Genomic DNA, 20,491 nt, shown 5'->3' with positions numbered 1-20,491 from the left:
AAGACACGAACAGAATTCGATCAGTTTCTATACTTCCTTCTTGGAAAAAACTAAAAAGGGAAGAAAGAAAGAATGTAGTGCTGGATCAGTGATCTAGGAGTACTACAGTGCTCAAACAGGGGGTGAGCCAGAGTGGGCAGTGGACGGGACTGCTGGGGTCTGAGGGCACGTCTCCTCAGAAAGGAAATGATATAGAGGACAGTGGAGGAGCCAAATCAAGAAATGTGGGGATGCCGTGGGTGTTGGCCGGGGGGGTCGGTTGATTTTGATGCCAAAAGACAAATGATCGACTTACGAGTCTAAAAACTAGCTAGTCCTACTGATAGGGAGTTTTGCTTTGCTTTAACATGTGGAAACCAGTGCAAAGAAGGTTAGGGTTTGAGGGAACTTGTCGGCATTTATGGCTGCTGCTGCCTCTACGTGGCTCCTTCTCCGACAGCCCACCACCTATTAATGGCTTCCTCGCTCATTCTAATTTGGCCCGTTGGAAGATCAATACTTGGAGGAAAAAGCTATCAAAGCACAGATTCTTTCTTTCACAAATTAACGGCCATCTCTTTCTTTTGTTTCATCTTTCATGGAGTTTCTCAGCTTGATCTTGATTATTAAGTCTGGAAAACCTGAGCATGAATTCGTGACAGAACATATATAGCTGCCGTGTGGATTTTGCTTATGGAATTGACGCAGGTAAGGAATCGTAATTTGTGAGTATGGTGTATTTGTTGCAGGTTACTGTAGAATTGTATGGTATAACAACACTTGACAAGTTTGATTCGACTCTGAAACAAGTACAATCTTCTTCCTACCACCCAAAAAGAAAAAAAAAATGACCAAAGGGAAATGCTATTCTTTGAATTCTTTTAAGGGTAAAATACAAAAAAATTCCTGTGGTAAATCTAATACATAGAAAAGTTCACGTGGTTTCAAAATATACAACATGACACCTCGTATTTTGAACTAAATTGTAAAGGTAACGGAATCTGTTAAACTTAACGGAAATGACTTATTGGAATCTAAAAAAAAATTTATACCTAATTTTTAACAAATATACATGTTCTACCCCTTAACTCTCAATTCTCTGTATCTAGAGAATAAAACAAATGATTTTTTTCAATTGTCTTTTATTTAATTATATCAGGGCATTTTGATCATCTCGTCCATTTTCATTAAATTTAACGGATTCCATCACCTTTACCACATAGGACTTTTTGTTTTTTTACCCTTCTTTTAGTCCTAGAGATGTGCTCGCAAGTAGCTTACTTGCGAGCAGTTTGATCAAACACTAGCTCGAATTTGATTTGATCGAGTTCGAGTTCGATCTAACAAGTCAAATTTGAGTGTCAATAACTATTACTTGAGTGCTCGACGGATTTAATCGAGTTTTTGTATTATTTATATAATATATATTTTAATTATGAAAGAACTATTATGGGTTAATATTTTAATAAATTTACACGAAACAATATCCAAAACTCGAGTTATATGTCAAGTAGTTCAACATCGACAAGGCTTGTAGTTTACTCAAACTCAAACGAGTCGAGATCGAACTTAATTTTTATTACATCGAATTGAGTCCGAATTTAATGTCATGTACTCGTTCGAATTCAAACTCGAACTCAAGTGGCACTAATAGTGATCGAAGTCAAGCTCAATAGCACCCCTAGTTAATCTCATCAAGCATGTAAGAGGTTGTTCGATTCGATAGCATTTTTTGGAAGAGTATTTTTTAAAAATTACGACAGCATATGCCTTTTAATGTTGTGCATGTGAAATAAGATAGTAGTTAGGAAATATGTTAGTGAAATATTCCTAAAAAACTCAAAATTTTTTCTCTAAAAATACCAATCCAAACAAGCTCACAATACAATCACTTACTATTACTGGTTAAATTATTGATTACCATATTCATCTGATAGTACGGTTTACATCCAATTATATAAGCCTCGATGGATGCAATTTTGATAACTAAGGCCTTGTTTGGACAGTGAAAAAAGAAAAATTACTACATTTTCCGTGAACATATTTTTCAATCACCTTTTACCTCACATCGTTACAGTTATTTTTCTACAAAAAATCTAAAAAAATACAATCCAAACATGTCCTAAGTTAGCAATTTAGTACAACTAATCATGGCATCATATATACAAATATACAATTAGGCTAAGGCTATTAATGCGGTAATTGCTAGCTCTTTGACGAACTTCCCAAGACCAAAACTGAATGCCCGTTTTGGGTCAAAGTTGAATGACTTAACCGGTGTGAGAGGGAGAGTAAACGAAAAATCTCAAATTCAAACTCTCTCACTTATATACAATTAAAAAAATAAATAAAAAATTTCCATGTTTGGATTGCATTTTTCATGATTTTTCATGAAAAAAAATACTATAACGATTTGATGTATATGAGGAAAAAAGATAATAGGGAAATGTGATCACGGAAAACGACGCAATTTTCAGGCAAAAAAAGACAATTAGCCAGAAAAACATAATGAGTTTCTTTGGATGAAGAATATTTGGAAGATTCTTTTGAAATGTTTCCTAACACATTTGATAGTACATTATTTGAAATAATTTTTTCAAAAATATTGCGGCACTTTTTTGATGTAATGTATGTAAGATAAAAAGGTGGTTGAAAAATATGTCGATGATGCAAATAAATAAATTTTTGAAAATAATTTACAATCCAAACAAACCTGGATATTGTCTCAAGAATGGTTCATTTATCCAAAAGAAAAGCACAAAGTTTGTCTCTGTTCAGGTGATGAGCTGAACAAAATGAGTTTTCTCTTGTGTGCAAGAGTGAAACTGTCTCGTTTCAAAATAGATGGTATTACAGGGCATTGTAATGAAAATAGATTCCTGATGAGCTTCATCTCGGGTCTCCCTTCTTTTTCCACCCTTTCTCATACATCCAATAAATGAAAAATCCAGTCCATGGTGCCTGCCAGATAAAGCAAAATTTATGGCATTGAGCTAAGACCATGAATAAGCCACACACAAATGATAGAATGTAGGGAGTCAAATTTATGGCAATACTTGATTTTTTTTTTTATTATTAGCAACGATACATTTGTATAACCTACTCTATCATAATCTAGAGGAGGGGGGCCTAAGAAGGCTGTAGTAGAGGAGTAGTGGATATACAGATCTAATTAGACCAAGAAAGTGCTATGGCACAACGTTTTGATTTTTTTCGCTGCAGGTGAGATTTGAACCCTCACTTACAGTCCAAGCAGAGACTTAAGCCCTGCCCAAAGAAGGACTTAAACACCCACCCTGGTGGCCACTGAACCATTGGTCCAGTGGTTATTATAGCAATACTTGACTGAGCGGTTGCACTTCTAATAACATCATTGTTACTTTACACTTTTAAAAATATTACTTACCTCGATTGTCAATCAAAAAAGACTAGTGTCAACGGCAATGGTAACAAATTGACTCTTCTACCCTCTCTCATTGCTATATTATTGTTATCAAAATACTTTGATGAAACAAAAAGTCCTTATTTTTATTATTAGAAAATAAAATTATTATTTTAGCATGATTATGATAAATCTATCATCACAAATTTGGAGCTATTTTTGGCATTTGGAGGTGCGCTTTTATGATAGCCATATATTTTTAATGTGAAATGAGTTAAGTCTTATGTTGTATATCCTTGTAATGTTATGAGCTCCAATTTAGAGTTTTTTTTTTTTAGAGTTTGTTTGTTTCTCTAAAACAAAATGTGCATTAGCTAAAAGAATGAAATTTTTTGAAGTTATTCATCTCCTTCGGATCTGTGGTTTATGTCATACTATTAGATTTAATAAATTTGAGCTATTTTACAATACATATGTGCTATATAAGAAAAATGAGCCCTATGACATGGGTTGATTTGCTACAAAAAATTAAAATTACGGGAGATAAGTGATATTTTTGAAATCTCCAGGGAGTTCAATGATACTATCACAAACCTCAACGGAATAGAGCAGACGGTGCCGATTGACAAAAAATATATACACACATTACATCAGAGTAGGAGCAGGGCATAGGCCTTGTTATCGATTGTTTTAAATTTTACAAAAATTGATTATAAAAATTAATTATGGAGAATAATTATAATTAGCAAAAACTACTCTTTAGATAATTATAAATTTCAATTGTTTTAATTAAAATATATAATCAGAATACAAAAATAACAGAGAACATAAAAAAAAAAAAAAAACTGATTGTCCAGAATCAGAACCTACAAGCAGTTAAATTAATCAACCAAGAACAAAGCCATAGTAAGTTTGTTCAAGGATTCCTGGAGAAAGCTATACGTGTAGTAGTTTTCACATTTCATTGTATAATGAACTCCTTTTCATTTTACCCGTACGGCTCAAACATGCTATGCCCATGGTTAATTTCACTACACTGATTTTTGCACTTTATTCCTCTAGGAAGAAATAAATTGGATCCTCACCGGCCCCTAATCCAAACCAATTCATGCCAGCAGACTGTTAAAGTAGTAAATAAACAACAAAAGCGTAGGCAAAGGCGTGAGGCAGGCAGCCAGGCTCTGAGGGTTGAGAAGATGTCTGACGCGACGGGCTGCCATCGTACGTCAGAATTCAGGACTCCCAGTGGACCCAGTCCCACGACCGACCCCCCCCCCCCCCCTTGTGTCAGCCTGGAGGGCAGTCCGTCCCAGGCCCTTCATTTTAATCAGCGCAAGCAAAGAAAGGAAGCTACTACTGTCAACGCAGTAAGTCCATGGATAAGATGAACAATTTACTATTCCTACATTTACTGCAAAAATTTGCAATTGCATGAATTGGATTGGGTTTTTTGAAGATTCGGGATATGTACCATAAAGAATTACTGCAGAGTAATGAATTTTAACACGATCATAAGAATGGCAATTTCTTTAGCGTCAAAAGTACTTCTCTATAGTGGCGAAACTAGGGATGAGCAAATTCGATTCATATCAAATTCATAACCGAATTCAAATTCAATTCAGTAATTTGAAATCAGGTATTTTATAATTTGGTACAAATTCGGTGCATATCGAATTCACCGAATTCTAATATGGTATGAAATAGGTAATGAGATTATGAATTTGATAATAACCGATTTCGCATTCAAATTCGGTAATTGAAATAGGGTACCGCATTACCGCATTCAAATACCAAATTGGTATATAAAATTGTATAATATATAGATAAATGCTATTTAGTTTTAGTATTTACTACTAATATATTATTATATTATATAGGTAAATGCTATTAATAATAATTAGTATATAGTATTATCATCATATCATGTACAATATATAATAATGTACAATATATTATTTTAGTATTTGTTAATTGTTATATGACTATAATAATACAAATATATAGTAATACATAACAATATAAGATAACTACTTATTATTTTATACATGAGTAACATGACTAGAATTAGATAATAATTAATACATATATGTATAATACTAAAATTAAACAATAAACATAATTAGTAATTAGAATTTAGATATTGGTAATTTATACATCATTGATCATTCATGTTTGAATTATTGAATATTTGAATGCGTAATTTGTAACTTGCAAGTATTAGTGTGCTCTAAATTTATATTATATATTTAACATAAAAATTCATATTATCTATTCACTAATCTTAATGCTTTAAGTATAAACAAGACAACTAAACAGTGTAAGTGAATGCATGTGAATTACAAATCAATGTATTCGTGTATTGACTTTCACAATAACATATGCAAGTAAATAAGTTTTATTTTGATTTGAAATAAATTATATGTTCATAACTAATATAACTTATCACTAATCATTGTAATTTGTAAGCTTGTAACTAATATTACTTATTATTAATCATTGTAAATTATAAATTCATAAATTATCACCAATCATTGAACAATCTAAGGTTTATTCTAGTTTAAATTAATCACTTTTTATGTGTTCCTTAAATCATAGACTAAGGATTCTAGGTATAAGTGATCAAATAAATGCCAATTAAATTAAACCACAAAATGATTAGAATATAAGTAATGTGTTAAATTATGAATAAATTTGGGGATCAAATAAGTAATAATTTTTAAAAAATCAATTTTTTTAATAGATGAATTCGGTCTACCGTTTTCGAATTTGAAATCGGTTGCGGAATGAATTCGGTTATGGCCAATTCAAAATTGAAAACGGTTTAGATTTCTATAGGTCGAATAACCGAATTTACCAAATTCATTGCACCGAATTACCGCTTTTGCACCGAATGCTCACCCCTAGGCGAAACTCAATAAGATGTGAGGAATTAAATGAGGTCTAATTGAGTAGTAGAGTTATGCATCAAGAAATGAAATATATAGTTACTTGCGTTCACATGATAAATTAGATAAGTATCATTGAAGCGTGTTAAGGGGACGCTCGTTAGAATACTCCTTCCATGATAATATAATAAAACCCCATGAGAAGATTGGAACCCTTTTACTATCTTGTTATTGTGCTTGAATATTTACCCTGGACATAAGTTCTTGTTAGTGGGATTTATGCACAGCATCTTCTATGTAGTAGGTGGATTCTGCAGATGGGTCATAGTCATCTAGGCCATAACTTACACCAATCACCAGCAAAATCAATATGCAAATCCAAATAAAAAGGGGTATCCATTGTTAGTCATTCACTCATTGATATGATACAAGCCTTCCTTTGCACTAAAATACACTCGAAAGAAAATCAAAGTCCCACATGCCCTGCAATCTTTGTTAATAATTTGCGTCGTGGGATTTTTTTCTTTTCTGAGATTCCTGTGTGTCTGTGTTTGTGCGATACATTTGCGTGGACAGAGAGAGAGGAATGCGGGGAAAAGGGAGCAAGATGGTGACAAGACGAGAAAAGGAGGGCTGGGGCTTGGGGGGCGGGGAAGGGAGGAGTCTGACCTTGATTTGCAGTGGCCAAGCTCTTTTTTTTTTTTTTTGCAGCCTTTAGCTTAATTTCCCTTTTCCTCTTTTGAATCGATGAAATGAATGAAGGAATAAATGCCATCTTCATTTCATTCCCATCCTTATCTCATCTTAATTACCATACTTGTGCTTGTGGCATTTTCTCCTCCACCACCACCTACTCCTCAGTCCTCCCCCATTGCTGCTAAGTGGACCCTAATGCTCAGTTTTCCTTGCACTTCTCAAATTCTTACAGCCTTTGCACTAGAATTACCAAATAGATTACCTGTGCAGATGTACAATACATGCATAAAGATGTATTTTCATGCACTTTGTTTGAGGGCATCATGGTTTAGAGGAAACTAGACTTGATAGTCTTGAGACAGCGCTTGCTAAACGAGTTTTGCAGAAAGGGAATTGAAAGTGGAACATATAATTAGCATTTGTTTGAATCTTTGGATTTGAGATACCTGAAAGATGATACTTACAACTACTCTAGTATTTAGTCAAGTTTAATCTCAAAACATGCGTAAAATTGACATGTCAACTCTAAACAGTAAAACCCTCTAAAGCTCCCAAAATGTGAAATGATCTGCCTTTAAGTAAAATGGAATCCAAGGCTCCTGTCCTTGTAAAAGACACATGTATAGGTAGGAGACTGCAGGAAAACTGTCATCATAGACTTCTGCCTTCGGACCACTCCCCATGTTTTGATGTTCTAGTTGACTTCATTACTATGTTATACAATTCCAAATTTAGAAAATTAAGTCTTAGTTCTTTTTCTTTTTTGGGTGCGTGAAACACGAGCATTTCTTTTCAATTTCGAGTTTTCTTTTCTTCCTCTCTCTCTCTCTCTCTCTCTCTCTTTTTTTTTTTGGCTGAACCATTCAAGTTTTAAACATTTCCACCAACCAAACGGAGATGGTTGCTTTTAGATGATTAATTTGCAAATGCTGTACTCTGAAGTTATCATATAAGCTCCGTTGTTTTTAGACAAAAGGAAAACGTAGGTCAGAAACATCCTCTTGTTGAACTTCCAAGTCTTCCTCGCAGTAAACTGCTGTTTTGTTTTCGTAGGTTTGCCTAACAGCGGTTTAAAGCATTAGGTATTCAATGCAATTCAGGCAAAACGATCATTTGAAATTCTTTCCCTATCAGTAGTCTCAAGTGAGTGTAGTATTTCATCTTGTTCTACAAGCCCATCATGCCTGATTAACCGCACTCTTTAGCCCCTCTATTCTGAGGTTTTGGACATATTTAGTGCAACCTTGACCTTCCTCCTTAGACATCAATCAAGTGATCAGCCACTCCATCCCTCACCACAACTCTAAACTGGCAAATCGTCCTCTTAGGATTGCCTGGCCCCAACTCTTGATGAATACATTCAGAAGCGTTTCCTATCATGGCTTTTTGAGAATTTTCTGTGGGTCAGACAATGGACCTCATCAACATGCATGTAACTTGCACAATGATTTGTGAAGATGACAAGACCATATGCACAATAGACAGACCTCTCATGGGCTCAATTGGCCTCTGAATTGGGATATGTTATATCCTGAGTTGTAGCATCATGGCTCGTATCAATAATTCTCCTTAATAAGGGATAGCAACCATCGGAGCAAGCTAGTCAGTAGTTCGCGAGCAGCTCGTCAAATGTTCGGGTCGAGTTCGAGCTGTTTGAATCCTTTTTCAAGTTGTGTTTGAACCTTAAGCTACTTAGTTTGAAAGCTCGGGGACACACACACACACATATATTAAAAATATCAATATAATTTAGTGATTTAATTTTTTTTTCTAGAATACCCTTTTTAGAAATATTAAAATGGCTTTCTTTTATTTACAAACATAACTATAATTTTGAGTAATGTTGGGAGCTATTTACGTAATACCAACCTTTTAAGTTATGTTTTAGAAGTAAAATTCCTTAAGGAGTAGAAATTAATTTGGAAAGGTTATAAAGTTTTATTTTTGATATGAAGTTTACTTAGAATTTAATGACCATTCTCGATTAAAAATTTGGGCATTAGTTTGTCATATTTTCAAAAATGTTGACTAATTACGTGTACATGAGCCTTCTTAAGCTTTATAAATTCATTGTACTATTTATCAAGTTGCATGTCTATGAGCAGCAATAACTTATTTGACGAACTTAATCAGTGATGGATCCATATCTGAGTACAATAGACAAAACTAAATCTAGTTCATGCCCCTCAGATCGTATTTTGTTGTCGATTCCAAAAGATATGTCTAAAGATGGATATTGCTGATATATATTTATTATATATTAATATTAATAGTATAAGTGACCCTTAATGTCTACATTATGCTCCCAAGTTCCTTTCCTATTTTTTTTTTTTTTTTATGGCCACTCATGTAATACTAGCCTTTACATTTTGTTTTGGAAAATAAATTTATTGAAGTAAATTTCCATCTTCAATAGAATTTTACGAATGTATTTCCTGCTTCCTGGTGATAGTTTCCGACACCTTCGTTTGTTTTGCATGACTTTGTGACCTCTGCTCACGATAAAACTAATTTTGAACTTGTATTTAGGAAGATAAAAAGCTTTCTTACCGAATAAAATTGTATTGGAAAATTTTTTTTTTGCTATTATAACTAAATGAAAACAATGGAAGTTGTAGTGTTAAGGTAAGACTATCCGGCAGCTACAAGATAAAGGGACAAAATAATGGAAGAAGTATTTATTTTGTATCTTAGTTGATGGATTTTTTTATAAAAAAAAAATAATAATAATTAAGACCCCTTTATCTAGAGAATAATTTTATTACAGGAAATTAATTTTCTCCTTCATGTGCTTTTTTTTTTTTAATTCAAGCACTTTATCTATTGCAAGTGATGCAAATTTTGCATTGAATTTTTTGGGTGAGTTAACAAAGCTTTGCCATGTAGTTTTTTTTTAATAATAAGAAGGAGATATTACAGCACAAAATTAAATAATAGCATTGCCATGAAGATAGTCAGCTATTTTTAGACCACTTTCCTGATGTCTCACACTCCTTGTTTTTTTGTCATCATCGCAAACAAAACACAATTACTTTTTCTCCTTATAATAAATGTAGATTGGCTTTTATCATACTCAAACGTTAAAAAAAAAATCATGCAAAAAATAGAATGAAAAAACTCAAGTTATTTTACAAGAGATATTACAACCACAATCACTTTTAAAAGTTATGAAAATATATTACTCTAGAAAACAACTCAATATATATATAGTTGCTTATCAAAATGCACAAGAGGGGAAAAGAGGGACTACTCATATGCACATTCTAATTTTACATCTTCACTATAACTAGTTTTTTAGCCCTGACGCCATGCGTCAGGTAGCTGAGACTCATTAATTATTTTGCTGTTATGTTTGTGTTTTTTTTTTTATTTGTTAGATACAATAGTCATGTATGTGAGTGTATGTTTTTTCCTAATTACACAAATAAATATGGCTTTGAAATCAAGTTATCTTACATTCTTAATATAGCATTAATCAGTAAGTAGTGCCTAATATTAGGTAGAACTAAAAGGCATATGACTATACATGTAATGTGTAGCCTTGCTTATTAGTTACGTTGCTTCTCTAAGACAAGCAATTTGACAATTTCCATTTTTTTTGACACTTTCTATTTGCTAGTACTTCACATTTAACAATCTTTTAGAAGAAAGAAATAAAGAAAAGCAATTATAAAACGGGTTTGTCATTTTCTTTTGTTTGCTAGACTTGAATGAGCATTCAAACATATTTAAAAATATTTTCAAACCAATGTAAAATTGAATTAATATTTTTTGTATATTCAGTGGCTTTTTTGTTTTACACTAATAGGTCTATATTCATGACACATAATTTTTATTCAACTCTATCCCTCCATGACCTCGGTTTATATATACTACCATGTCTCCTAATCAGGGTTTCATATTGGATCCTATTCTTTTTGTTGCAATTCAGATGATTATTTGATTGATAGATTAAAAGTGTTCAAGAGTGGAGGGAGCGACAGTGGTTTTTTTGGACAAGATATCATCTATTGAAAATGAGCATAGGACTCTCAATATTGAACAAGTTTAACTTGCAAGGGTGAATATACATATTTTCTTATTTTCCTTCTTTCTTCCCTTTTTTAGGCTGTCTGTTTCCTTTTTTTTTTTTTTTGAGATTTTGATGATTTTGGTTTTGATAATTTGTATTTATTGAATCTTTTTTTCATGCTCAAAAGAAAAAAAATTGGACCTACAGTAAAAGTTCAAAAATTATAATCCATTTCTTAAGTCTCAATATTGAACAAGTTTAACTTGCAAGGGTGAATATACATATTTTCTTATTTTTTTTTCTTTCTTCCCTTTTTTAGGCTGTCTATTTTTTTTTTTTTGGAGATTTTGATGATTTTGGTTTTGATAATTTGTATTTATTGAATCATTTTTTTCATGCTCAAAAGAAAAAAAATTGGACCTACTGTAAAAGTTCAAAAATTATAATCCATTTCTTAAATTGCATTTTTTTTAAGAAAGAAACTTTTCAAGACATTTCTTAAGCTGCCAAAGAAACTAAGAAGAAGAACAGAAGCTAAGAGAAAAGAAAGAATATTGCTGACGCAACCGCCCACTAACTAATAGCAATTGTTGACTACCAAAATTGAAAGCCACGTGGACCTGCAAAGTTACGATCGAAGAGAGCCAGCGGACAGAAGCAAAATGCCAGCAGAGCCACTGACACCCATCAACAAAAGACCAAAACGCCCCTCAAGATCGCACAAATAACGGCATAACCGGTCCATCAGCACTGTTCACAAGCAATTCGTGCTTTATATATGTAAGATATTAGGACAATGTTAAATATGGGTCAATAGTGGAAGAAACTACTAATAAATATACACCTTTACTTAGATATTTGGATTAGCCTATGTACATTGCTTGAACATAACTACAAACATATCTACATAGTTTATGGAGATGCCTATTGACTTACATGTCATTATATACTTGAATTTTTTTTTTATGGACATTAGCACTTCAAAGTCATGTACAAAAATATAAATATACATCTAGTTTCAAATTGCTCTTAAAAAAAAAAAAAGGATCCTTGAGGTCACATAAGCCATACAAGGATGTATCATGTTAATCTTGAAATAAATTACCTTTGAGCTACATTGATTGTTGAAATTAGGGCTGCAAACGAGCCGAGTCGAGTCGAGCTTTGAGTTAATCGAACCGAATCTCGACTAAATTTTACCAAACTCGAGCTCGACGAACCAACAATTTTCGAGCTCGAGCTCGACTCGAATCAAGTCGAGCCGAACTCGAGCTCGAAAAAAATAAAAAAATAATTATTTTATTTTTTAAAAAAGTAAATAAAATAATATTTTTTTCTTAATAAATAATAAAATATTAAGGATATATACGTAATTTTACTATGAAAATAAAAAATAAAAAAATATATATAATATACATAATTTTATTATTAAATAAAAATAAAAATTAATATATATATATATATATATATATATATATATATATATATATATATATATATATATACTCAAGCTCGCGAGCTAACAAGCTTAATATTTTAAGCTCGAACTCGACTCAAGCTCGATTAATATCGAGCTCGACTCGAGTTCGATTAATATCGAGCTCGACTCGAGCTTGACGCGAACGGCTCGATTCATTTGCAGCTCTAGTTGAAACTCTCCTGAGTAAACGACAAACGAGCTTAAAAGGTAGAACTTCAGCCTACTAAAGTTCCATGAGTGTCTGTTTTGGAGTTTGCCTATTAGAAAATTTGGAGTTAAGTAATTATCTCTTTTTTTTTTTTCTCCATCTAATTTGCTGTTTTCCCTTTTTGGGATGTACTTCTGTATTGCTTTTCCATGCTTTGCTAGACAAGTACATGATCAATAAGGTTATGTAGAAATTATTTAAAAAAAAAATAAATGCTTTAATGTTCTTTTCAAGTAGAAGATTAGTATTCTACATAGTTTTTAAAAATATTTTTGATTTATTTTTTAAAAAAGATTAATTTAATAGAAATCACAAGTGTCTATATATATATATATATATATATATCACAATTATCAGTTATATTACCAATTTGTAAGACCACAGCTATACACTTGTACAAATTTGTGTACCTTCAACTACGCACGCCACGCGCAGTCAATTTGAACCGTTTTATCTGGGAAATACTTCGATTTGGACTACAAATTATCAGATACAGAAATCATTAGGATCAATAGGACCCGGCCCATGATATCCATGTAGGCATGGGAGGCCTTTTGTTGATTTCCCATCAGCCCAAGCTTTCGCAAGCAATCCGAGTCTGCTATGCGCTTTGGTTTTTTTTTTTTTTTTTTTCAAGAGATGACAACAGTTGTATAACGTAACCTATTCTACATTAAGGGAGAGAAGGCGGATCTAAGGAGGTCCAGGGACAACTCGGAGGGAACTGAACCACCACCGAATGCCTGAATTTTTTTAAAGCAAATCATTTAAATGAAACATTTTAACCCCACCAAGCTAGGTGGTTTGAGTCTACTATGGGCTTTGGTTTCATCGACTAATTTTTGGTCGATTTCTGACATGAAAACTTCCTCACTGAGTCAACCATCCGTTGGACAAGCAAAAAGACAAGGACCGTAATAAGCCTTTCATGCATCTAAAGCAGATGACTGATATCCATGTAGGCATGGGAGGCCTTTTGTTGATTTCCCATCAGCCCAAGCTTTCGCAAGCAATCCGAGTCTGCTATGCGCTTTGGTTTTTTTTTTTTTTTTTTTTCAAGAGATGACAACAGTTGTATAACGTAACCTATTCTACATTAAGGGAGAGAAGGCGGATCTAAGGAGGTCCAGGGACAACTCGGAGGGAACTGAACCACCACCGAATGCCTGAATTTTTTTAAAGCAAATCATTTAAATGAAACATTTTAACCCCACCAAGCTAGGTGGTTTGAGTCTACTATGGGCTTTGGTTTCATCGACTAATTTTTGGTCGATTTCTGACATGAAAACTTCCTCACTGAGTCAACCATCCGTTGGACAAGCAAAAAGACAAGGACCGTAATAAGCCTTTCATGCATCTAAAGCAGATGACTTACACACCGTCGAGCAATTACATGGACGCAGGCTTCTTTGTTTTTTTTGGGCTCTAGGGATGTAGGACTGAAAAATGAATTAAATTATTCGATACTCGAATCGAACTCGATTTAATAGGAACAGTTCATTTAAACAAGTTTTAACATTAGAGTCTTTGATCTCATTAGACTCTGTCTACATTCCTAAATTGGACGTTTGTGGTGATGAGGCAATAAATGAAGAACACGCAATTCTGGCACCGAACCCGAAACGCAAACGCAGGCTCAGGCATGATGTAATTGTGGAGATCAGATCACTTGCTTGCTTGTAATTGTCGAGTTTTCGTTTTACCTATAGAATCCCAGCAAAGAAAGGTTCTGCTCTTCAATTCAAGAAAAACAGGTGGCACGTCAAAAGAAAGAATTCTTGAAGGAAAGCCGAATTCATCTTTTATCAATCGCTCCCATACAACAAATCAGTTTTTTTTTTTTAAAGTCAAAAACTTGAAGAAAACCAAAAAAAGAAGTAAAGACAGATAAACAAACAAAAATTTACAGTTAAGATTGTAATTTTTTTAAAGTTTTTATAACAAAAATATTATAATAATATGATATATATAAAATAAAAAATACTTTTGAAACAATAATAATAATTTGGAGGTTGCAAATAAAATTTGCACGAAAACTCACAATCCAAACGCACTAAAAAGACGGATAAGCATGCACTTAATGCAGTCAGTCCTTCAACATAAGCATTACTATAATAGTAGTGGGAACTTGGAAGGACACTGCATAGCATAATACCACATCACATATAACCAAACCCGCACAGAGAACTTCCAAGTCAATTCTAAAAAATTCAAGGTCAACGTCGAGTCTTGCCAACGGAGTTATAAATACCCTACGCGGCTACGCCATCAACAACAGCAAGGAATAATTCACTTTACATAATGCATAATGTAAATTTCACAAACATAAAGAATACAGCATAATAATATGTTTATTTTATCTGGAAGTCTCACAAATTGGAAAAGTCAAAACCAATTGAACAAATCTCAGTTTGAATTCTGCACAGCCTGGTTACAACACACCAAACAAGAACACAGTACACAATTCCCAACATCGCCACAACTGACCAAAATTCATTTATACAGTAGTGCAACCAAAGAGATGCAGCATGGCCTACCATCCCGCTACTGACTGCTAGTCAGGAAGTCCCACAGTTCTACTGGCCTCAGGCTGACTGCAAGAGAGGAGCACTCAAAGCACCTTGTAAATTTTTTACTGCACTATCATAGTTTACAAATCCCATGAACCAAAACTCATGGTTGTCAATGGAGATAATTTGTACATACTTCTCAGCTGAATTGATTTTACTTGTTGAAGAATTAACTGCTTTCAGCTGATGCAACGGGATAACCACCTATGAGCAGTACAAAATGTAATTCAATCAATGACAACATTAATAAGTTGTGTTAGGAAAAAATTTTCCATTAATTGCAGCAAGCAAAACCCACTGCAAGCGAAAAAAGACGCCCTAGCCCTTTACATAAAATGACATCCTCCAAGCTCGTAAAGTTTGAAGCATGCAGCAAAAAGTGTAGCGGGCCATAAATGAAAATATCTCAGCAGACTAAACACAAAAACCACTTGCCATAAAAGAGGGCCAATCTCAGATATGTCTACATATCTAAAGGTCTCTATAATTCAAATGTGCACAATAGGATGGTGAAACGAGGTTGTTTACATACTGCATCCAATACCGAACCGAATAGAATCTTCTTCGTTAACTACACTGATAATATTTTAACCACCCTATATTACATTTCCAAAACAATTATTTTAACCACCCTCTACCTGGTAGTGGAACATACAACAAACCACAGAGTCATGACCAACCTGCAACAACACAGATGCAGCATGATCACGAAGACAATAAAGCATACCTTATAATAGCTCCATTGAGTCTCCTCACCAACTTTATAAGAAAGGGGATTATCACTTGAAAATGCTAGCTTTGCAGTTGACAAATAGAGGACTCCCATGACAGGACCAGCAGATGTAGACAGGTAACAGGCGTAGTATTTAAGAAGTTTCTCTTCTGGGGCCGTCTCAAATGTTTGTTTGAATACTTTCTCATAACCACCTTCGGCAAAGATCTTTGTTCCCTGAGCTATTCTTCCAACAGCCGCATCAGCCATACTTGGGCCCGTTTTTACTGATTCCAACGAAAGAAGAATTCGGTTTACCAGAAGTTACAACTATCAATTACTGTCTGAGAAAATGTCTTAATTTACTTCACATAAAGAATAAGTCAAACAAACCAACACAGCGATATAAGCAACCCCCCCCCCCTGGTGCACGCGCCCCAAAAAAAAAACCGCAAGAGGTCTAACTTAATTATGCCCAGTACTGCAATGATCATCCTGCCTGCTTTCCACAATGTAGAAGCAAACAAACGATTGAGCTTACCACTATAAAGCTGTTCTAGATGGAAGCCTAACTTAGATCACATAATGTTGAATCTAAAAATTTATGAATTTTTCAGCAGGGAGGGGGTGGGAATTAAGAAGGGGGGACGGGGGCAATTGAACTCCGGACCTCTAATTCCTAAGGCCTCAACTTTAACCCTAGACCAAGGCCTCCTCACAATAAAGATGCAAATTTAAGATAAAATTTAATCAGCAATGAAAAGGACGAAACTTTGAAGCATCATTTGCACCAACTAATAGGCTAAAACATGGAAAAGACCGAGATTTACATGAAGAAAAAAGGGTTTGCCAATATGTAAATTTAGAAGCAACATGAAGAACCATTCAACTTTTACTTGTTTGAACTTTGACCATTAAACGCCAAACTCACCTAAGCTTGTGGTTATTTACATTAAGCGATAGGAAGAAAATATAAACGCCAATAGTCAATAGAGAGGACAACGAAATTTTTCACAAGAATTATTCCAAAATGAATATGATTACCTCACCCTAAAGTTACTAGCTTCGTTATACAAGCGCAGTACTCTAGAATGTTTGGAGAAGCATACAAGTATGAACTAAACTAAACGAAACTACACTGAGCCAGCACCTTTGGAACTTTTGTGAGTTGAGCTGAAAATTATAAATGAAAGTAGGAATAAGAAACTTACGATGTTGCCACATGTTCCCAGCCAGATCCTGGCCCTTTTTCGTGGCTTCTGCTGCCTTCTTTCCCCATTTCCCCAGCACATCCTTTACGGAGTCCACCGTATCTAAAATTTTGGCAAGCAAAACAGCCCAAAAAAAAAGTATTTTTGTTTTAAAAAAGTATCATGCATTAATGACTACTTTTATATGTGAACCGCAGAATCAGCATAATTCAGATTGAACTGATATTAATTTCGTATTAGCATTCGAATTTCAATTGAATACAAACAATGCTCAACCTCGGGAAAAGAGAAACCCTAAAGCTTCATAAATGAACAACTCAGAGAGAAGTTAACACCGGGAAAAAATTAAGTGGAGACTCACTTTTAACCGAAGACCCGGAGCCACCGGCGGGAGCGGGAGAGACGTAGGGGTTGGATTCAGGTGGCATGGAGGTTGCAGCAGAGGCGCCGGGGAGGGGATGAGCTGCAGGTGGTGGTGGAGCTTGGGGAGACCTGGGAGCAGCAGTATACGACGCCGGTTCTGTTTGTGGGTTTGGACCTTGCGGTGGTTGGGACGAGGGAGGAGGAGGATCCGACCCGACAGGAACGGAGGTCCAGGTGTCGGTAGTGGTGGGAGGAGGGGGAGTTATGTCTTGGGTATCGAGTTTCGGGTACGGAGCGTAGTCGGCGGAGTGAGGATGATCTTCGGGTTTCGGGTTGGGTTTTGGGTTGGGATCCATCATTCAACGGCTATTGGGTATGAGACGGAGGAAAAATCGAGAAGCTTTGGTCAATTGAATGAAAGATTCTCTCTCTCTCTCTTGTTTTTGTTTTTTCTGTTACTCTTTTCCCCGGCCGTTTTGGGACATATTTGAAATGCTTCGTGATCGTCGACGAGGATCAACCATATGTATACATCTGCTCCGCCGGGGGACTTTAAAGAGTTAAAAGACAGAGGAAACAAAGAAGACGCGGAAAGACAGTGGGGACTGTGGAGAAGGCGTGTTTAATAATTTGGATGATGAGTTGACGACTATTGGCTGTATGCCAATCATTTCTTGCGCGACGGATCTTCTGTTCTACACTCTGTGTGTTCTATGTTTTATTATGTTATTATTTCTCCTGTATAAGTATCATATTTTAGTTCTTTTTTATTTTTTTTTAAAATTTAATAACTATTAATTAAGTAATATATAAAATTTAACAAACTTAAAAAATTAAAATACATAAAAAATGAGATTTTTTATGAATTTTTTGTTATATTTTTTAATTTTCTATTATATACTGCTTTTTTGAAACTGCCGTATTTATTTTTTTGAAACATGAGTTGACGACTATTGGCTGTATGCCAACCATTTCTTGCCATTCGAAACTTGTTGATAGCTAGGTGTCGTTTGAAATTGGATTTGACCAGAAAAAGACGAAACAAAAAACAAAGAGAGAGAGAAAATAGTACTAATAGGTAATTCTTTTCTTACTGAGCAAGGCTCCGTTGGACAGAAAATTATTTGTTCAAATATATTTGCTTACATCATCATTACTATTTTCACAATACATCTTTTTATTTTCTTAATTATCTTTTTATCTCACATATATCACATCACAAAAAGTGCTGCAGTAAAAATATCTCAAATAATTTACAATCCAAACACACATTTGTCTTCTCTAATAATGTACTATGGTATATTTTTTTCATAAATCACAATTTGATAAGGCCTAGACTCAATCTTCTTTGTTTCATAGTTAGATATTTATTGTAAATTGCTTGTTAATTTATTTCATCCAAAATTGTATATAACCAATTAGTTGGAAAACTTTGTTGTTATATGTTTTAAATGAAAGATTTTTTTTTTGGATTTTTTTCAAATATTTTTTTAAACATATTTTCTAATTATTTTTTACTTCACATGCACCGAATCTCACACACTGCAATGCAAGTTCCCTAAAAGCCTCAAAACCACCCAAAAAAAAAAAGGAAAGAAAAAATTGCAAACCATAAAGTATCACATAGGTTGTCAAGTTGACTCATCTTAGAATACATTGACAGCTGTAGAAGCCCACCAGTTTTCATCTCCTTGAGGGGATGGCTTGGGCCAGAAAATGAATGTAAAAGTTCTAATGTCGGCAGGAGAGAGTCTTTCACTTTTGTGAACGGGCCAAACGAGCCAAAGATTGGATTGCAGCTAACATCAAGTCCATAGCTGGAACACGCAGTAAAAATTGTATGTAGCCCGGATAGAAGAAGGAGCAGCGATCCATGCACTTGGCAGTCTATTGAACACAGAATCGGACGCCCTAATCCACCTCATATGATGGAATATCAAATCAAACCCAAACATCCAAAAGTTTTAGGTTAACAGGCACTGCATTTGAAGCTGTTGGTTAAAGCTGGCCCAAACCCACTTGTAGTTTTATTTTGGAATATCATCCATCCTTCTTGACATAGTAGCCTGTTTAATACTGCGCATACACAATTCAAGAAATTATCAAGGATCAATTTGAGGATATCAAAGCCGAATTGGGATGCAATTTCGCAAAATCCGTATATATATGCGATTTTTTTTTTTTTGCTTAGGGTGTCCCAGCCTTTATTTGGCCGGACTAATCCCTTAAGACTAGCAAAGCCCCGTACAAGGATGCCAGCGAGTTACCTTATGGGAGTCGAAGAAGCCGGGGCCTTGCAGAAACGATTGACAACGAGCCCCGGCTGAGCCACTTGTGAGGGGCTCGGCGTATGTGATTAGGGTCAATAAAATTGCAAAAGGACTTGTTACTTGATCCGTGAAGTCTCTGAACACACAATTATTGCCAAAAAAATACGCTAGATCGTCAACGATTGCTATCATATATTTTTAGTTGTAGAACACGCAAAAGAGATAAAGAAAAGAATAAGTGGTTGTACTTCAAAAATGCTCGCCATTAATTCTCTTCACGTTAACTGAAAACTACTACTGTTTTATGCCAAACTTTTGACTTTATGTGCCTGAATTGTATATGCTAGGATGCTATGACCGTATAGGTCCTAATTAAAAAAGCAAGAATAAAAGAAAATTTGAACATTAAACACTCTACAATAGCCGTGCTCTATGAGTAAAGAGATTCTTATTAGGATGCATTACGGCATTTGGCCGTTTTAGATTTTGAATTGACTAACGTTGAACTTGAAGCCATCCAAAACAGTAGATAAAAGTCTTTTCGGCTGAAATACTTTAGCATCCTGCACTTTCAATCCTATTTGGATTGCTATTCTTTGAAGAATTTTCTTTTTTTTTTTTTTCATTTTTCGTGAGTATTTTTTTTTATACGGTTTCTAATCAATTTTTTACGTCACGTATGGTACGTCTTAAAAAAAAGAGTTAATTTCACTTTGTACCTCT

The 20,491-nt window shown here is 34.4% G+C and overlaps 1 protein-coding gene across 1 annotated transcript; it reads right to left on the bottom strand.

Moving 5' to 3' along the window:
- Positions 1-14,975: 14,975 nt before the first annotated feature.
- On the bottom strand, positions 14,976-18,142 carry LOC113714613 (GEM-like protein 1). The gene is made up of 4 exons (XM_027238545.2): positions 17,497-18,142; positions 17,136-17,237; positions 15,940-16,211; positions 14,976-15,416 (listed from the first exon to the last, which is right to left on the bottom strand). The coding sequence occupies exons 1-4, from the start codon at positions 17,855-17,857 to the stop codon at positions 15,228-15,230; spliced, it is 924 nt and encodes a 307-aa protein (XP_027094346.1). The 5' UTR covers positions 17,858-18,142; the 3' UTR covers positions 14,976-15,227.
- Between the last annotated feature and the right edge of the window lie 2,349 nt (positions 18,143-20,491).

Source organism: Coffea arabica, chromosome 10c, assembly GCF_036785885.1.
Source record: "Coffea arabica cultivar ET-39 chromosome 10c, Coffea Arabica ET-39 HiFi, whole genome shotgun sequence".
NCBI classification, from domain to species: domain Eukaryota; kingdom Viridiplantae; phylum Streptophyta; class Magnoliopsida; order Gentianales; family Rubiaceae; genus Coffea; species Coffea arabica.
Note: the sequence above shows the minus strand (reverse complement) of the source record. Positions and strands in the feature narration are given on the sequence as shown.